The sequence below is a fragment of the Hippocampus bargibanti genome, linkage group LG10 (assembly GCF_051943395.1).
Source record: "Hippocampus bargibanti isolate YZ-2025 linkage group LG10, ASM5194339v1, whole genome shotgun sequence".
NCBI classification, from domain to species: domain Eukaryota; kingdom Metazoa; phylum Chordata; class Actinopteri; order Syngnathiformes; family Syngnathidae; genus Hippocampus; species Hippocampus bargibanti.
In genome coordinates this window covers 24,282,984-24,302,545 of record NC_142743.1, presented here as the reverse complement: position 1 = coordinate 24,302,545, position 19,562 = coordinate 24,282,984, and the positions used below count along the sequence as shown (strand labels likewise).

The window sequence follows — 19,562 nt, the reverse complement described above, 5'->3', positions numbered from 1 at the left end:
CGTATTTCATGGGATAAACACACTGAAATCCGAACGTTATAGCTTTAATTTGAAAATCATCGCAGGCACGTTGTTTACACATCCGCCTCTAACGACTCGATTATTGATTTTGCTGCCTTGAGGACCAAACTAGACGAAAAAAGAATAATGGATGTGACTCGTTTAAAAAACGGCGCGATTCGCTCAGGATGGCATCGCCCAAATAATAATAATACTACATTTCATTTATAAGCACATTTCAAATTTCTCAAGGACACTTTACAGTCGGAAATATTAACCATAAAAGTTGCCTTGAAACGAATACGGACAAGCTCAAGTGGCGGAAAAATGTCCACCAAGAAGCTAGCCAAGTGAGTATCAACATAAACATCGAGGACGAAAACTTTGTCATCTTCTATTTTATGAAATTGTGTCTTTGAGCGAGCCACACAATACATAAAAATGCCCTAAAAATGCTATAAAAACAAACCAATATAAATGTGCCGACATGGCAGTATTGAGGGATGTGACAAAAAGATTTGAATAGCTTTCGAATGATGTATAGATTATTGTACTATGACAAATAATAAGGAAATAATGGCATTTTTAATTTTCAAAATATGAGGAGGTTTTCTGCCTGTAATTACAGTACACAGTAAAACAATGAAAATCTGTGACCGAGTTCTTTATTCACGTTTAAACTATGTTAACTTTCTTAATTTTTGGCAGATCTTAACGAGTAAGGTACCATTGGAAAGCTTTTGAAATTCTAAACAAGAACAGAGAACACAGGAAAAGATTCAAAATATAAATTAGCAAATATCAACGATCGAATGCAGGCAGATTTTCGTCAGAAATCCAAAATGGCTGCCACTGAATACTAGGAAAGAAAATTGCGAGCTCTGGAAATATATGTGCTAATGCTTCTTTTTGCTTGAAACTTGGCAGTTATGGGGAAAAATGTATATTCTACCACTTCTATGAATTATAAAAATACAACTTACTCGCCTTTATAAACTGTAGTATTAGCTAAAAGAGCGTAAATTTCAATCTATTTTCCCCCGGTTCTCGTTGTCGTATTGGGAAATGTCAAGAACCAGCATGGAGGGAAACGTGCCATACGTCATCATAAACTGCATAGCTTGGAAAATCCCACCAAAAACCATCACGTACTTCACAAAAATGCGATGATATACGACTGCGAGTACAGAGTGCGCTCGCTTCACTGGACAGAAACAATCATGGTGGAATATAGCCAACTGTAGCGTACCTACAGTATTTTTATTTGTTTATGTGATGTTTCACGCCATTATAGTAATGGACAAATATATGCTGTTTCACAATATACTTATCCAGTATTTGTGTCCACAGAGAATTGGGACTGCTAAGGCAGCGTAGTCAATCATCTGCTGGGGAAAAAAAGACTTTGATAACAAGTTAGTCACACAATGAAACAAACGTGATCATTTTGATGATGCCCTTTCATAATTTGCTGTGTGGAATATGTCTTTTGTGTCAGATCAATCATTTTCATACCTGATCATCATCGACTTTGAGTCCACGTGCTGGCGAGAGAAAAACAACCGGACGCAGGAAATAAGTAGGTTTGCATTTTCAAAAGGTGTCCCAAATTGTGTTGTTTTAAGACTTATTTAGTAGAAAATTATGTTTTATGGGATTATATGGATTATTCTCACTTTCAATTGTATTTTTTCTAAATTTTTTTGGCAAATAATTTGTGAGGCATTTTTCTAATCTTCAAAATTTTGGCAAATAAACTGTCTGGGATTTTTCTAATTTTCAACATTTTGGGAAATAATTTTTCTGTGATTTTTTTTTTAATTGTCAACATTCTGGCAAATCATTTTTCTGGGATTTTTGTAATTGTCAACATTTTTGGCAAATAATTTTTCAGGGATATTTCACATTTTCAAAATTTTGGGAAATATATTTTTCTGGGATTTTTGTAATTGTCAACATTTTGGTAAATCATTTTTCTGTGAATTTTCTAATTTTCAACATTTTGATAAATATTTTTCCAGGCATTTTTCTAATTTTCAAAAATTTGCCAAATATTTTTTCAGGGATTTTTTTAATTTTCAAAATGTTGGCAAAAAAAATGTCAGGCATTTTTCTCATTTTCAAAATTTTGGCAATTTTTTTTTTTTCTATAAAAAAAAACAACATTTTGGATGTGGATTATTTAGCTGCTGTTAACTGTGTCATTGGGTAAGACAAATGAAGGTTCTCTTGTAAAGACCATGTTACTTCCGGGTTGAGTGAATGCTGGCGCGTGTGGCTGCCGCTGCTCACCTGCAGATAAAATATCCCGTGACTGTAAAGTGTCCTTGAGAATTTTGAAAAGTGCTTAGAAATGAAATGTATTATGAGTATTATTATTATTATATTATATTTGTTTTTCTTGCATCTTTATTGATTCATCGATACTTTTATTCCTTGACACAGTCGAGTTCCCCGCTGTTCTTCTCAATACATCCACTGGTGAGATTGAGTGCGAGTTTCACACCTACGTTCTCCCCCAGGAGCATCCAATCTTGTCAGCTTTCTGCACTGAGCTAACTGGGATCACACAGGTGACTGACTGCAACCCCAATTTTGTGGATTTTTTGTCTATCGTGGGTGCTCCTGGTTCTCATTAACCGTGAAAAACGAGGGATTAATGCTATTTTGTTTAAATCCAGTTCGTTCGTGTACCCCACCCTCTCCCCAATACCTGTGCTGAATAAATATAAGAGCTACAAACTAATATGTTTTTTGGATATGTAAATGTTTGTGTGCACAGGTGGCAAAATTTACACAGAAAATTAATTATTATTATTATCGGGCTATACATCTGACTATCTAGCAAGCGAGCTACCGAGCTAGCTATTTGTTATCTAGCTAGCTACCTAGCTAGCTATCTATTTGCTATCTGTCTAGCTGGCTATATATTAGCTATCTAGCTAGCTATTAGGTCTCTAGCTAGCTATTAGCTATCTGGCTGGCTCGCTTCTCTTCTTCTTCGCTATTAGTTATATATTAGCTAGTTTTCTATCTATTTGAGATACTTATTACAATAAAATTAAGATGAATTAGAATTATACGGCCTGTACTGTCTATAGCATTTTATGGCGAATGTTTTCTGTTGCTTCCGGGTTGAGTGAACGCTGGCTCGTGTGGCTGCCGCTGCTCAACCGCAGAAAAAAATATCCTGTGACTGTAAAGTGTCCTTGACAGTTTTGAAATGCGCTTGTAAATGAAATGTATTATTATTATGATATGTGTGCGTGTGGATTGATGTCCCTCCACAGAGCCAGGTGGAGGCAGGGGTCCCCCTCCAGATTTGTCTGTCTCAATTCAGTCGCTGGCTGGAGAAGCTCCGCCTGGAGAAGGCCTTGGTCTTTCCCGACGGACAACGCAGCTCCTGCGCCGAATCACCTGGACAAAAGCCGTGCGCTTTCCTCACGTGGTCAGGTGACATCTTTTGTTTTCAAACGGGCATTTTGCTATGAAAATGAATTTATATGAAGAATATGCTTGCAGATTGGGATCTGGGCGTTTGTTTGCATTATGAGTGCAAGCGCAAGCAGTTGCGCAAACTTAACGTGTTCAACAGCTGGATCGACTTGAGGAGCACTTACAGAGTAAGTTCATTTTGTACTTTTTAATGACAAAGGATTATCGCATTATTTTATTATCTTATTATTGGTCAGTATTTTTGTATTATTATTATTATTATATGTTATTGTTATTATTATATATTATTATACTTTTATATTCTTCTTCTTCTTCTTCTTCTTCTTCTTATTATTATTATTATTATTATTATTATTATTATTATTATTATTATTATTGTTATTATTATTCCAGTTATATGTTATTATTATAAATTTGTAGATATATTATATATTATATAATATATTTTATTATACCATTATATTATTTTCTTATATTATTGATTAGTGTTACTCATCAATCAATCAAATCAAAATTACTATTATTCTATAATATAAATTATTACCATGATTATATATTATTAATATTATTGTATTATTATTATTATTATATTATTTTTATTTTTATTATTATTATTATTATTATTATTATTATTATTATTCCAGGTATATGTTATTATAAATTGGTATATATACAGTGATAGCTTGTCTTACGAACAAGTGTTTCAAGGAGCTCTGGGTTGTACATCTTAGAAGTTGTGATATTGCAACAGCAACAGATGCAGGCAGACACACTAGAAACTTCATTTATAGCTGGTTCCCTAGCTTGTATGTTCTCTTCAAATTGTACAGATGGCTTGTGCGGGTTATTTGTAGAGCCTGATTGATGGGATATTTTAACCTTGCAGTCTACAATGATCCGGCCCGTTGGCGAATGACACATCACTCATTGTGGCACTCTGTGTGTTTCCCGAAAAATAGTTCGTATGGCAAGATTATATTCTCGCGAATGTAACGTTCGTAAGGCGAAAAGTTCGTTAGCTAAAGCGTTCGTAAGACGAGGTATCACTGGATCATTTTTTTTTTTACATAATTTTGATCTTTTTTTTAGATGTTCTACAGCAGGAAACCCAAAGGACTGAATGGCGCGCTACAAGATTTGGGAATCCAGTTTTCCGGCAGAGAACATTCCGGTAGGCGTAGAGCGCTTCACCTCGTTCTGAAACTCGAACACAACTTATGTAAAAAAGGACGCACAACTTTCCTGTGATGAAGGTTTGGATGATGCCAGGAACACCGCTTGTTTGGCGGCGAGGATGATGAGGGATGGATGCGTGATGAAGATCACAAGAAGCTTGGAGGGGGTGAGTGGACGTCCCTCCTCACGCCCCGCCCCGTTTGATGAAGCTCCGCCTCCTGCATGCCTTTTCCCTTCTGTTTTTAAAAATGAATAAAGAAGCATGGATGCTTTTTTTATTGATTTATTTATTTTTGGTCTATTGCGTTGAAGGTGATTCTTAGACACTGTTACAAATTGAGCTGCTGTTCCATCAAGTAATAATATACAGCGTACAGTGATACTTTGTCTTACGAAATTAATTGGTTCCCAGACAGAGTGTGTAAGGCCAAAAGTGTGTATCCCAAATATTAATTTCCCATAGGAAACCGTTAAAATGAGAATAATCCGTTCCCAGGTCCCCATAAAACATCATTTTCTACTTTTCTAAGCCTTAAAACTACACAAAATATACATGATTTTATGTATAATAAATGTGCTATGGTATTACAGTAAAGTCTCGTTATATCGATATCGGATATATCGATAGTCCCGGTTATATCGATACTATTTCTATGCACGCACGGAGAAAATTACATGCAAACAGGGTCGGATATATCGATAGTCGCGGTTATATCGATATTTTTTCCGACTCCCTTGAATATCGATATAACGAGACTTTACTGTATAATTAAATAAATAAACAGCACTATATAATAAAGTCATTTTATTTACCTTTGTGATGGTCGTTGATGGCTTGATGGAATGAAGTGGCCGCTTTCATCAGCATTAAACACTTGATGAGGAAAGTAGCCTTCTTCTTTCACCATTTTGAGGAATGATCCCTTGCAGGTGCTTTCTCTGCCATCATTTTACCTAGTTCCTCATCAATTGTGTTCTGTTTAGCTGGGTTGATCGCTTTTTTTGCATTAAGTGTACAGATGGCTTGTGCAGGTTATTTGTGGAGCCTGATTGATGGGATATTTTAACCTTTCAGTCTACACTCTGCCTTTGAACTATCAAAGTTGAAACGAGTCCATATTTCACTGTTTTCTATCCATTTTCTCACTCTCTGGCTGCAATTTTGAAGAATTGTTTACTATTTTGAAATTCCTACCACTGGACTAACGCTTCTTTTTCTTGTGACAGACACCAGCGGCGGTTAAACCAACGCTGCCAACAAAAAACAACAAAAACATCTGTAATCAAACTGCAAAAAATAAAACAACGTCTACTGGGAGAAAGAATCAGGTTCTAAACTTTGAGGACCAGGACTGCGTTCAGAGATTGGTGTCCCCAAAGACAGTTCTGAACGGTAAAACAGCACCAATGGTTGCCATCTGCAAAAACAACACGGGTTTGGTTCTGTGCTCCACCGTTCTTGGCAGCCTTCAATCCCCAACTTCAAATTCTGAAAGTGTTGAGAACTTCTCAGTGGAAGAAGACCACCGGTCCACGGATGACGACGTGGTCTTGGGGGCCTTCCAGGAGGGGCTTTTGTCCGATTCCTACGCGGAGGATCATGAGGCTCCACCGGTGGCGAAATCAGACGCACCATCCGTATTCAAACCCAAATGCTTCTTCATTCAGAAGAAGAAACCCACCCCCGACGCCGCCATTTCGCATCCCGGTTGCGACGGCGTCTCCAAGGAGCGAAACGGGGGCGTCGTCCCCTCCTTGTCAATCAATGGAAAGATGACGTCGCCGCTATGCGACTGTGGGCGCCGCGCTAAACGTCTGCAGGTGTCTAATGGGGGACCCAATCAGGGGAAGGGGTTCTACTGCTGCGCCGTTCGCCGCTCGGGGACGACCAAAAACAAGGGTTGCCACTTTTTCCAGTGGGAGTCAGCCCTCAAGGCGAGGTGGTCTATTTCGACAACTCACGTCAGAGCAGCACGGACGGCTGTAAAGTCCACAATGAGGAAGAGCTGGTAACTCCATATACAAAATCTTTTGTTTTTATTCTTGTCATTTCAGAGATTCAAATTATGCTTTAAAGTCTGATGTAGGAGGGTTGAACGATTACAAAAAAATAATGCACAGTGATACCTCGGTTTATTTCCCAACGTTACATTTGTGAAAATTTTACCTTGGCATACAAACTTTTTTTCGGATACACACCGAGCGACCACAATGAGTGATGTGTCGTTGGCGAACGAGCCCGTTCTCTTCACAAGAAAATGGCAGCCGACTGTTTTAGTCCTCTATTCCACGCCCCCAGTCTTCGGTTAAAGCCACGTGATTGGTCAAGAACGGGAGGACTTCTTTAATCGATTGCAAACATTTATGCTTTCCTCTTCAGAACTATTTGAATCATCTTCATAACTGGATGAGTAACAAGAAAGCATCTTCTCCCAATCTGAAGCCATTGTTTTGAGTCTAGAGCAAGGCAAGACGTCCTGGTGTGATGTCACGAACAAGTGGGCGGGACCTTCTGAACTCAGCATCTCCGATGTCATTTTGAAATAGTTTTGGGACACTAACTCATTTTGATTGGTGTTTTGCATTTGACTAAAAATATCATACTGCGTGTTTTGGCTATTTTAGATGTTATAAAACGATTTTCTGATTTCAGTTAGGAAACGTAAAAATGTTGTCGGTTTTCCTTTAAGGATTGTCTGATTTATTGGTCAGACTGCAAATCTGATTTTTTTTTCTGAAATAGGATTGTAAATAAACTAATCAATCACATTTCAAGGTGATTGTATACGATTTTTTTAAAGCAGCCCGCAGAGCAATCATGCAAGTTTAATTTGGTCTCGCGAAATGTTGAATATATTTTTGTCACTCCTCGCACGCCGTAGATGTGTACTATTTTCCTAGTAGTTTTTGGCCCTACGAGCATTCCGTAGAAGTTCTCCAAAGCCCCGCCTTGGAAGATAATCGGGGATGTCTACATTTCCTAATTTTTAATTTTACGTTTCCTAATTTATAATATAAAACAAATTGTAAGTTTCGTAATTTTTACACCTAATGTAATGAATAAATTACATTGATTGACATTTAACGTCGGTCATTTGTCGCACATTTTTCGTTCTTGTCTCACGTAGAAGCGTTGTTTGATATAAAATTAAAATTCCTCGCATTTAACACGTTTGGAGAACAAGAGGCATATTCAATATAGTTATTAAAAGAGTTTAAAGAATATTGGGAGATTCATTCGCGGAACTCTAACGCTAAGCTTTTCGGCTCTCTTCGCGTTCCGTAGAATCTTTTCCCTCCGTCACCCAATTCCGTTTTCTTTTTGAACGCACGTTTCGTTCACGTTCAGCTTCAAACTGCGTGTGCTTTATTAGTATTACTATTGCGTTGCGTATCGCTTTAAAAGTGTCTCGCAGAGGTGCACGCACGAGTGACTGAAAAGGAAAATAAAAGATTCCGTTTATTGATAGCTCGTTCTAGTGACGTCATTGGCAAGATGTCGGCGCAGCAGAACGAGTTTCGGAAGCGCGGCAAGAAGCACTTCATGGGCGGCCAGTATCACGCCAAACGATGGCGGGGCTCCAGGGAGCTGGAGGTGGGCATGCAGGGGATCCTCATCACGTGTAACATGAACCAGAAGAAGTGCACCGAGGAGGCCTTCAACCTGCTCAACGAGTACGCGGACAAGCTCTACGGACCCGAGCAGGTCAGTAAACGCACCGCGAAGGTCCTTCACCTTATGCGGTGGAACTAAAGTAACCCCTTTGCTTATGAACATTTCGGTTTACGAACGTTAAATTTATGACAATTTTACCTTGGCATACAAACTCTTTTTCGATATGAACACGGAGCTGCCAAAATGAGTGATGTTTCTTTCGCGAACGAGCCCGTTCTCCTAACAAGAAAATGGCAGCCGGCTTGTTTTGGTCCTCTATTCCCCGCCCCCATGAATGATGACACTGACAAACCGCGACTTTGTTTGCTATCAGTTGGAAGAGGTCGCTGTGGGTTCCTGCGAAGACGTGGAAGAGGCTCTGAAGCAAGAAGTGAGGCAGTTGCGCGGGAATCAGGAGCGCCGTTTCCAGGCCCTCGACAGCGGCGCCAACAACGTCATCTTCATCAGAACTCGCAATCTGGGTATTCGTCGCGGCAGCTATGCTAGCAATCACTGGAGCAAACTGTCAATCGAAATGGCTCAAATCTGATTGAATTCTGACCTTGGTCACTTTCATGTGGATTTAGATAGAATATTAATCAGATTTATGTATTTTTTTTGCAATCTGCCTTCATAATAAAAATAATAATCAAATTCATTTCTAAGCGCCTTTCAAAACTCTCAAGGTCACTTTACAGTCACAGGATAAGTTTTTCTGTGGGTGAGCAGCGGCTATCTAGCTACTAGCTATTAATTTTACAGCTATCTAGCCGGCTATCTGTTGATTATATGGCTATCTAGCTAGCTAATATTATATTGCTCGCTAGGTAGCTTTCTATCTATTTGAGTTATTCCGGGTTGAGTGAACGCTGGCGCGTGTGGCTGCCGCTGCTCACCCACAGAAAAGCTTATGTGACTGTAAAGTCACCTTGAAAGTTTTGAAAGGTACTTAGAAATGAAATTGATTATTATTATTATTGTTATGATCCAAAGTTCATGATGTGATTTTTTTTTTTTTCTTTTTTTACACAGAGTCTGATCAGTTGGTTCATCACATCCTGTCCGATCTGCACGCGACCAAGAAGAAGAAGACACGTGTCGTCCTTCGCATGCTGCCGGTGAGATGCAAAAAAACTACAGCGAGCCCGTTCTCCTCAAAGAAAATGGCAGCCGGCTTGTTTTGGTCCTCTATTCCCTGCCCCCAGTCTTCGGTTAAAGCCACCTGATTGGTCAAGAAGGCAGCAATGATTTAAACATTAAAGAGACGACAGAGAGAGAGTGCCAAAATGGATAGAAAACAGTGATAGTTCAAAGTGTAGACTGCAAGGTTAAAATTCCCATCGATTAGGCTCCACAAATAACCCGCACAAGCCATCTGTACACTTGATGCAAAAAGCTATCAAGCCAGCTAAACAGAATACAATTGATGAGGAACTAGATAAAATTATCGCATAGAAAGCACCTACAACCATCACAAAGGTCAATAACATGACTTTATTATACTGTACAGTTTATTAATTTCATTATTATTCATTTCAATTTCATTATTATTACCATAGCACATTTATTGTACATAAAATAATGTATATTTTGTATAGTTTTAAGAACATTAGAAAGTAGGAAATGGTGTTTTATGAGGACCTGGGAACGGATTATTCTCATTTTAATGGTTTCCTATGGGAAATTATTTTTTGGGATACACACTTTTCGCCTTACACACTCTGTCTGGGGACCAATTAAGTTCGTAAGCTAAGGGCTCTCTGTATACTTGTAATTTTGTGTGTCACACAGGTCATGGGCACTTGCAGGGCCTACCCGGAGGACATCATGAGATATCTGTCCACCTTTCTGGAGCCTTGGTTCAGGCAGCCCAACTGCGCCACCTACCAGATTGCCTACAAGGCGCGAAACAACAACCACAGCAAAAGAGAGGAAGCCATCAAGGCCATTGCCAGTAAGCTCCAATTGGATGTTAGCATATATAGCTATTAGTTATCTATTAGCTGGCTAGCTAACTTTCTATCTATTTGAGTGATTCCAGGTTGCGTGAACGCTGGCGCATGTGGCTGCCGCTGCTCACCCGCAGAAAAACTGATCCTGTGACTGTAAAATGACCTTGAGAGTTTTGAATGGCGCTTAGAAATGAAATGGATTATTATTATTATTAAATACAGGTAACAACCGACTTACGACCGGCTCGACTTACGACCGTGTGATGGCACCGGAGGGGGGAATTTGCCTCCCAGTCTCTATTCAACATTTTGAATGTATTTCGACTTGCGACCATTGTGACTTACCACCGTTTGGTCGGAATGGAACTCGGTCGTAAGTCGGATGTTACCTGTGTGTGTGTGTGTGTGTGTGTGTGTGTGTGTGTGTGTGTGTGTGTGTGTGTGTGTGTGTGTGTGTGTGTGTGTGTGTGTGTGTGTGTGTGTGTGTGGTTAATGAAATGAAAAGATTCATACCACAAAAAGTAAAACGATATTTTAACCAAATTCACCACAAGGGTGAGGACTTTGAATGTAGCCATTCAGAGTCCTCACTCCTGCTGTTATTTCAGTATCAAGTCCACTTTTTATTGCTTTGTTTTGAAAGAAGTTGAAATGGGGTGGCATTTAGTCTTCAAATGTAACACTAGTTCTTCTCTAAACTTATCAGCAACGGTGGTCCTCACTCCTTTATCTGGAGTTATCCAGACCTCACAAAAACCATTGAAACAGGAATATGTGTATGCATTTCTTTCTTTCTTTATTTTGGAAAGTCATCAGTGACAGTCAATAAGTATTGCAAAACTTGATTCTGGCGACTCATCTTGGGGGAATCCATGTTTGAAGCAGTGACTCACAAGGTCCAGTGGATGGTGCTGTTGCATCTCAACGTAGTACAGAACAGCTATCCAGTGCGAACCACTCGACTCCCGGGCCGCCTAGTACAGACACAGAGCAGTCCCTAACAATTAGTTGTTTAACCCCACTTCTGTCCTCCGTATGTGTGTCCCGTGAAGACCTGGTGAGCAGACTGAACCCCAAAAACAAGGTGAACCTAACCCATCCAGACTTCACCATCATGTTGGAGCTGATCAAGACGGTGTGCTGCGTCGGCGTCATCCGCGACTATTGGCGCTACAAGAAGTACAACCTGCAGGAAGTGGTCAAAGATGACAAGAAGGAAGAAAGCCAAAAGGCACCCGAAGAGGAAGCGGCAACGAAAGACGAATGCCACAACGTCACCCAAAAGGCAAGCGAGGAAATAACCGACAAAGTAGTCACGCCACCCGCAGGTGCGGATGAAGCGGCCGAGAAGGCGGCTGGCGACGTGGTTAGCCAACCGGCGGCGAGCAGCGGAGAGGCCGAAGCGCTCCAGAGAAAAGATGGCGACATTGGAACTGAACCGGCGGCTGCCGGTGGCAGCAAGGAGGAGATGCAATCGGAATCTGGAATGGAGGACCACGATAAAGAGGTGTGAGATGATGCGGAGTAACTGTTGCTTTTTTTTGGGGGGGTACATTAATACCTCGGTTTACGAACCCCTTGACTTACGAACTTTTCGGTTTACGAACATTACATTTATAAAAATTTTACCTTGGCATACAAACTATTTTTCAGGATACACACGCAGCGCCACAATGAGTGATGTGTTGTTGTTCTCCTAACAACAAAATGGCAGCCGACTTGTTTTGGTCCCCTATTCTCCGCCCCCAGTCTTCGGTTAAACCACGTGATTGGTCAAGAACGCAGCAGTGAGGGCAGGTGGTTTAAACATTAAAGAGACAGGCAGACGACAGAGAAAGAATGACGAAATGGATAGAAAACATTGAAATTTGGACTTGTTTCAACTTTGAGTGTAGACTGCAAGATTAAAATATCCCATCAATCAGGCTCCACAAATAACCTGCACAAGCCATCTGTACACTTGAGAGTTTTGAAAGGCGCTTAGAAATTAAGTGTATTATTATTATTATTATTATTGATGCAAAAAGCTATCAAGCCAGCTAAACAGAACACAATTGATGAGGAACAAGGTAAAATGATGGCAGAGAAAGCACCTCCAAGGGATCATTCCTCAAGATGGTGAAAGAAGAAGGCGACGTTCCTCATCAAGTGTTTAATGCTGATGAAAGCGGCCACTCCATTCCACCAAGCTATCAACGACCACCACAAAAGTCAATAAAACCACTTTATTATACTGTACGGTTTATTTCTTTAATTATAATACCATAGCACATTTATTATACATAAAATAAGGAATATTTTGTGTAGTTTTCAGGCTTATTTTGTTGAAAATGATGTTTTATGGGGACTCGGGAACGGATTATTCTCATTTTAATGGTTTCCTATGGGAAATTAATGTTTGGGATCCACACTTTTCGCCTTACACACTCTGTCTGGGAACCAATTAAGTTCGTAAGCCAAGGTATCACTGTACTTGGTTTTACATGTTTTTGTCCAGGAAGTTCAGAAACTCATTTTGTCCTTGAGAGCTTTGAAAGGCGCTTCAAATAAAATGTATTATTATTATTATTAGTTTAACCTTTCAATTTTTTTTCTTTTTGGGATTTTTTTTTTTTTAGGTTTGACATGTGTTATGTTCTGTTTTTTTCTGTGAAGAAACATCCAGAATTAAACATGGTTTTGACTTGTATGTTTTTTTACATGGTTGTTTTGATGACAATTGTCGGAGTTATTGACGTAAGTCACGGCTTGCTGTTGGCAATTGTGTGTGTTTTTTTTTTTTTTTATTAATCCGCACCGGCAAATTTCCTTGACGTAGCTGGACACTATCTGAAATTATTGTCAAGTGCAAAATTTATTGTTTTTATACATCATGATATAAAATAACTTTTCATGAATTAAAACATTCCTCCAAGGTAAAAGATTGATGAAGATAATGGCGTACGTTATAGTGATGTGAATTCCGGCTCTTTTCAGTGAGTCGGTTCTTTTGGCTCAACTCGCTAAAAATATTCGGCTCTTTTGGCTCCTGAATGGCTCCTCAGTTTGTTTGTTTTTTTTTTGTCCATCTGTCTACCCTAACGTCACCCCTCCCCCCTTCTCCTGTGTCTGTAATTCTCCCCTCCCTCCTCTCCCACAGATATCGACCAATCACTAGCGGCTTACCCGAAGACCGGGGGCGGGGAGTAGAGGGAAAAAAAAGTCGGCTCTCGATTCCGGCTCCTCGTTAGGAACCGGCTCTCTTCGTTCGCTTCAGCGATCCTGCTCTAAGAACCGGCTCGTTTGCGAATGACACACCACTACTCGAAATCTCATGCAATATGATTGTTGCCATGCTGCCACATCATTAAAATTTCATCGTGATGTTCAATATACGCTCTCCGTCACGTCTAATTGGCTAATCTGTCTGGGGTTCACGTTGATTGCAGGCGAGGAAGGACAACAATGCTGGTGAAGTGAAATTTTGCAGGTAAATAACGGAGATAACGAACGTAGGGGTCAGCGACGGTTCAGCCAAAGTCTTAACGAGCTCTGACGAAGGCAAAAGTAGATGGCAATGCGGGGTTTGGTCTGACCGATTTAATAAACATTTTCTCCTGTTAAAACAGTGAAATGCAATTCCCAGACAGAGTGTGGAAGGCCAAAAGTGTGTATCCCAAAAAATAATTTCCCATAGGAAACCATTAAAATGAGGATAATCCGTTCCCAGGTCCACATAAAACATCATTTTCTACTTTCCAAGCCTTAAAAGTACCCAAAATAGACCTTATTTTACGTATAATAAATGTACGATGGTATTATAATTACAAAAATAAGCTGTACTGTATAATAAAGTGGTTTTATTGACCTTTGTGATGGTCGTTGATGGCTTGATGGAATGGAGTGGCCGGTTTCATCAGCATTAAACACTTGACGATACTAGTGCAGCGTGTTCTACCGGAAACAAATTCCTTGTGTGTTCTACATACTTGGCAATAAAGATGATTCTGATTCTGATTGATGAGAAACAGCCTTCTTTCACCATCTTTAGGAATGATGTTTGCCATCATTTTACCTAGTTCCTCATCAATTGTGTTCTGTTTAGCTGGCTTGATAGCTTTTTGCATCAAGTGTACAGATGGCTTGTGCAGGCTATTTGTGGAGCCTATGTATAATTTAATAATATAGTTAATATAATTTTAATATAGTCATTTTTATTTTTATATATAGAGACTATTTTTGGGGAGAAATATTTATATTTAAAATAAACAATTAAAATGATTGATGGGAATTTTAACCTTGCAGTCTATACAGGTTGAAACCCGTCTAAATTACACTGTTTTCTATCCATTTTGTCACTCTTTCTGTCGTCTGCCTGTCTCTTTAATGTTTGAACCACCTCCCCTCACTGCTGCGTTCTTGACCAATCACGTGGCTTTAACCGACGACTGGGGGCGGGGAATAGAGGACCAAAACAAGCCGGCGGCCATTTTCTTTTCGGAGAACCGGCTCGTTCACGAAGGACACATTGTGGGAGCTCCGTGTGTGTCCTGAAAAATACGGTAACATTTTCATCAACGTAACGTCCGTAAACCGAAAAGTTTGTAAGCCAAGGAGTTCGTAAAGCGAGCTATCGCGGTGTACGCTTCAATCCAGTTCGTTATTGGAACGGCTGAGTTAAAAATGTGCCCTCTGAGGCCACGTTTAATTAACCCTCAGCGGGCTCTCTGGAGCCAAACAGGAGGCTGTCGACACATCCACGAACTGGCGTTTAAATGTCACACTGGCCGTGAAACAACAACATCCACGGGGGTCCCCAGGGGGTCGAGGATTAGCTGCTGTGCTTCCATATTTGACCTTTATGCTAAGGCTAAGTAGTGTCCTCCAGGGTCTCGTTTGTCTCACTTTTGGTTGAACCTCCAAGTAAACCCACCTTTGCGCTTGCCTTCAATAATTACAACGGAGGAGCCACCAAAACACTTAATTAGCCTTTCTGTCCGTTAGCTTATAGCTAATGCTAAATAGCATTGTTTTCTTTTGTTATTATTTTGCCGGGTGATACCGCTTTACGATATTGTTTGAAAACAAAACAGTGCAGTAACGCATGCAGGCGGGTACTCACTAGCATATAGTATTTGTCCTCCGCAAAGAACGACAGACGTCGGTGCTGTGTCAGATAATAATAATACATTTGCCAGCTAGACAGATAGCAAATAGATAGCTAGCTAGATAGCAAATAGCTAGTCAGATAGGTAGCTAGCTAGCCAGTTAGACAGCTGCATAGCCCAATAATAATAATAACTAATAATTTTAATAAATATTAAAAATAATATTTCATTTCCAAGCTCCTTTCTAAACTCAAGGTCACTTTACAGTCACAGGATACGTTTTTCTGTGGGTGAGCAGCGGCAGCCAGACGCACCAGCGTTTACTCAACCCTGAAGTAACTCAAATAGATAGAAAGCTAGCTAGCTAGCTAATAGATAGCAAATAAATAGTTAATGGCTAGCCAGCTAGCTAATGGATAGCTAATAGATAGCCAACAGCTAGACAGTTTACAGCCAGTCAGCTAGACAGCTAATAGCTAGCCATTCCCGAATTTGTCCGGGTTTGTCTTGCTGGGGGGGTGCCGATAAAGCACCGGCACCAGAGTGGACACATTTTTGCACATGTCTGGCAGTGATAGAGTTAACAATAAATAAATAAATAAATAAAAAACACCTTAACAAATGCATATTGTGTTCCACCGTACACTTGTTTGCATAAATGAGTGGCAGATGAATGTCATTGTTATTTAAATGAGGCTTCCCGATGCATCGCAAGTCACCTTGTGTGTGTGTGTGTGTGTTTACAGCATATGCTTAACAACTTGCAGCACAACACTAAGAAAACCCAGCAGTGATGATTGCGTGCCAAACAGAGTTAGCGGCGAGCTGTTTCGTGCCCTTGTAGCCTCCGGGTAGGTGCAACTTCTTCCCACACACACACACACACACACACACACACACACACACACACACACACACACATTCCTGTTTCAATGGTTTTGTGGCGTCCGGATAACTCCAGATAAGGAGTGAGGACCACCGTTGCTGCTAAGTTTCGAGAAGAACTCGTGTTCCATTTGAAGACTAAATGTCAGCCCATTTCCCACTTACACTTCTTTAAAAATAAAGAAATAAAAAGTGGGCTCGAAACTGGAATAACAGCAGGAGTGAGGACTCTGAATGGGTACATTCAAAGTCCCCACCCCTGTAGTGAATTTGGTGAAAATATCATTTAACTTTTTGTGGTATGAACTTTTTCCTCTCGTTAACCACGTACACACAAACGTAAACACATACACACAGTGAGTAAAACGTGTGTGTATCCGAGTGAAATGAAAATACACACCAAAAAAATCATTTTGGGTGAATTTGTGAGGACCTCTCTGAAACATGAACAGATGCATATATAGACCTTCTAGAGGAAGCCTTTAGAATGAGAAACTCGCGAGGAGCGGCCAAAAGGTCCTCACTTGTCAAAAATGTCCTCACCATGTATGGTATGAAATCTTAGTGGTCCTCACAAGTGTAGTCATACAAACACACATACACTGCACATGTTGGTTTCTTTCCATCCATTGTTAATTTGTCTGACGGTGGCATTTTTGAGTATGCGTATGTAATCTGGCGAGAGGAGGGATGTTGCATTGTACTAATCAAAGAATGCTTATCAAACCTCAGCAGCCCGTTATTAGCGTTTAGCCTCCCCGACGATGTTACAGGTGGGCTATTGGGATTTAGTTGATGCGGATTATGCAGGAAGTCATTTGTGGCGCGAGAAAAAGCCGAGCAGGAGGGGCTTCGATTGCGGCCAAATGCCATTTGCATGGCAATGACTCTTGATGTGAGGAAGCAGAACTGACATTGCAATTCATAGTTTGCCATTTATTTATCTATTTATTTATTTCTGTATTTATTTATCGATGAAAAGGTTTCTTCAGCCGTCATGTGTACTTTTTTGAAGGTGTCGGACGTTTCGCTTATCATCCAAGAAGCTTCGTCAGCAATTTATTTCTGTATTTATTTATTGCTGTATTTATTTCTGTATTTATTTATTTATTTATTTTGTATTTATTTATTTTTATATTTATTTATGTATGTATTTATTTATTTATTTATTTATTTATTCATGTGGTTGTGTATTTATTTATTTGGGTATTTATTTATTTATGTATTTAGGTATTTATGTATGTATGTATTTATTTATGTATTTATTTATTCATGTATTTGTGTATTTATTTTTGTATTTATTTATTTATTTATTTATTCATGTATTTGTGTATTTATTTTTTTATTTTTTTATTTGTGTATTTATTTGTTAGGATGTTATAGGATGTACAAGACTTTATTTTTTAGGGGGGGGGGGAATGTTCTTTATATTTAAAATAAATAATTGAAATGGAAAAAATTGAGGGTGGGGCATTTTTTTGTATTCTGAAAAAGGAAATTACTATGCATGAGATTATTATGGGTTGGAGGGGGTGTTGGACCCGATGTGAATAAAGACATATTTTCTCATCCATGATAACATTTCATAAATATAATAACTATAATCCTGCCCCCCCCCCCATATAAAATCTTGCAGATTGAAAGCAGGAGGGGACAGCGGTCGATGGCGTTGCTTCAGAAGCAAACTTGAAGGGTCTCGGCAGGGAGCCTTGGGGTACGCCTGTCGCTCGCAGTTCCCGCCGACAACGTCGCCTTAACGTCCAAGCTTTCCTTCTGCTCCATCTTTGCCCCCGCCAGCCCCCTTTGATGCTCCGCGTGATGATGTCACGGCGAGGGAGGGGAGCGAGGCAGCATCAAAGCCCCGGAAAAGGGGAGGGATGAAGATGCGGAGGAAGAGGACGACGGCCACATCCAAGACAACGACGGGGACAAAGATGGCCGCAGCGTCCGCCGGCGGGACGTCCGCCCCAAAAGCCGGCCGAGGGTTCCGACCCCCGTCGGTCCGCCTCGGGATGACCGAGCGGATCACGCCCAGGAAGGCCGAGCGTCGACGCTATCGCGCTAGCACGGTAAGCCTCTTCGCTTTCGCCCATCGGCGCCATCTTTGTCGTCTTTTCTCATGTTGTTATTATGATTTGGTTTTTTTTGTCGGCCGTCCATTTTTTTTTTTTTGGCTTCCTTTTATCGGGGGCTCCTTGTTGGCCACTAATATCGGCCTCTCTTTTGCCATCAAAGGCAGCACATCAATTGCCTTGACTCCCAAGTGTATGTGTGAGAGGGTTGAAGGAGAGAGAAGGGGGGAGACTGTGAGAGGGGGGACGAAAAAAAAAAAGACAGATGAACGCCATGTTAGCAAAGATCAAGGCTCGCTTTCATGCTTGGTTTTCGTTTCGGCGACGGGCGTTGTCGCGCTATCCCATCACGTCCTTTTCCCCGACTCGCTTCGATATTCGTTGGGAAAAACAGCTTTTTTTTCTTCCTTTTTGTGATTGTTTTATTTGTCTTTTTTTTAGCATATTGCTTGTATGGATGATGACAATACGTGAAACAATATTTGAATAAGCAGCGGGAGGGCGGCAGGCTAATCCGGTGTGGCTAATCCAGCATTGGCGTAGGCCGGACTGGCGGCCCAGGAGTTATTCAATGGCGTCACAAAGCACGTCAGCGGGACGCCGTGGCAGATTTACTGACAACTCGTAAACCGATGCGAGAGCGCCGCTGGGAAAGGACAGCAGACGGACGGACGGACAAATGGACGGACAAATGGACGGATCATTGGGCGTTGGACTCGCTGATGCCTTGCGTATGTCCACTTGCGCTACGGAAGCGAATTGGATGGTAAATCGCCCGTCATGGGACATGCCATCAAAATGATTTGATATTCACCAAATGTTATCAAGGATGAGAAAATTCACATCAGATCCAAAGCCTCCATCACCCAAAATAAAATTAATAAGAATAAATAATAATCTCATGCATTGTAATTTCCTTTTTCAGAACACAAAAATGCCACCCCCCATTTTTTAAAATTATTTACTTGAAATATAAAGAATATTTTCCCCCAATCATACAGTCTCTATAAAATAAAATAAAATAAAATAAAACGACACAAAAAATATAACGACAAAAGAAATGACAAAAAATAATGACAAATAAAATGACAAAAATTTTTTTTTTATAAAAACATTAAAATAAAAACATTAAAATTGAGAAAATAATACTATTCAAATAAAAAAATAATGACCAAAAAATAATGACAAACAAATGATGACAAAAAAAAGAACTAAAATAAAAACTATAAAAAAACTATAAAAAAAATAAAATAAAAAAATTACAATTAAAAACAATTAA

The 19,562-nt window shown here is 40.0% G+C and overlaps 2 protein-coding genes across 3 annotated transcripts; both read left to right on the top strand.

The window, feature by feature from the left end:
- The first annotated feature begins 142 nt into the window (after window positions 1-142).
- On the top strand, window positions 143-7,575 carry eri2 (ERI1 exoribonuclease family member 2). Its single transcript, XM_089005863.1, has 9 exons — window positions 143-350; window positions 1,351-1,415; window positions 1,499-1,579; window positions 2,446-2,573; window positions 3,291-3,453; window positions 3,523-3,623; window positions 4,546-4,627; window positions 4,710-4,798; window positions 5,860-7,575. Exons 1-9 carry the CDS (start codon window positions 328-330, stop codon window positions 6,643-6,645), a joined length of 1,518 nt encoding a protein of 505 aa, XP_088861989.1. The 5' UTR covers window positions 143-327; the 3' UTR covers window positions 6,646-7,575.
- On the top strand, window positions 7,568-18,143 carry thumpd1 (THUMP domain containing 1). 2 transcript variants are annotated; one of them, XR_016116194.1, is made up of 9 exons: window positions 7,568-7,658; window positions 8,103-8,338; window positions 8,622-8,769; window positions 9,320-9,405; window positions 10,079-10,241; window positions 11,292-11,746; window positions 16,073-16,177; window positions 17,848-17,925; window positions 18,009-18,143. XR_016116194.1 is itself a non-coding variant. In XM_089005864.1 (6 exons), exons 1-6 carry the CDS (start codon window positions 8,129-8,131, stop codon window positions 13,394-13,396), a joined length of 1,080 nt encoding a protein of 359 aa, XP_088861990.1. In that variant the 5' UTR covers window positions 7,910-8,128; the 3' UTR covers window positions 13,397-14,235. The 2 variants fall into 2 exon arrangements, 1 of the variants encoding a protein (XP_088861990.1); XM_089005864.1 differs by lacking the exons at window positions 7,568-7,658; window positions 16,073-16,177; window positions 17,848-17,925; window positions 18,009-18,143 and adding an exon at window positions 13,379-14,235 and having other exon boundaries at window positions 7,910-8,338.
- Window positions 18,144-19,562: the final 1,419 nt, after the last annotated feature.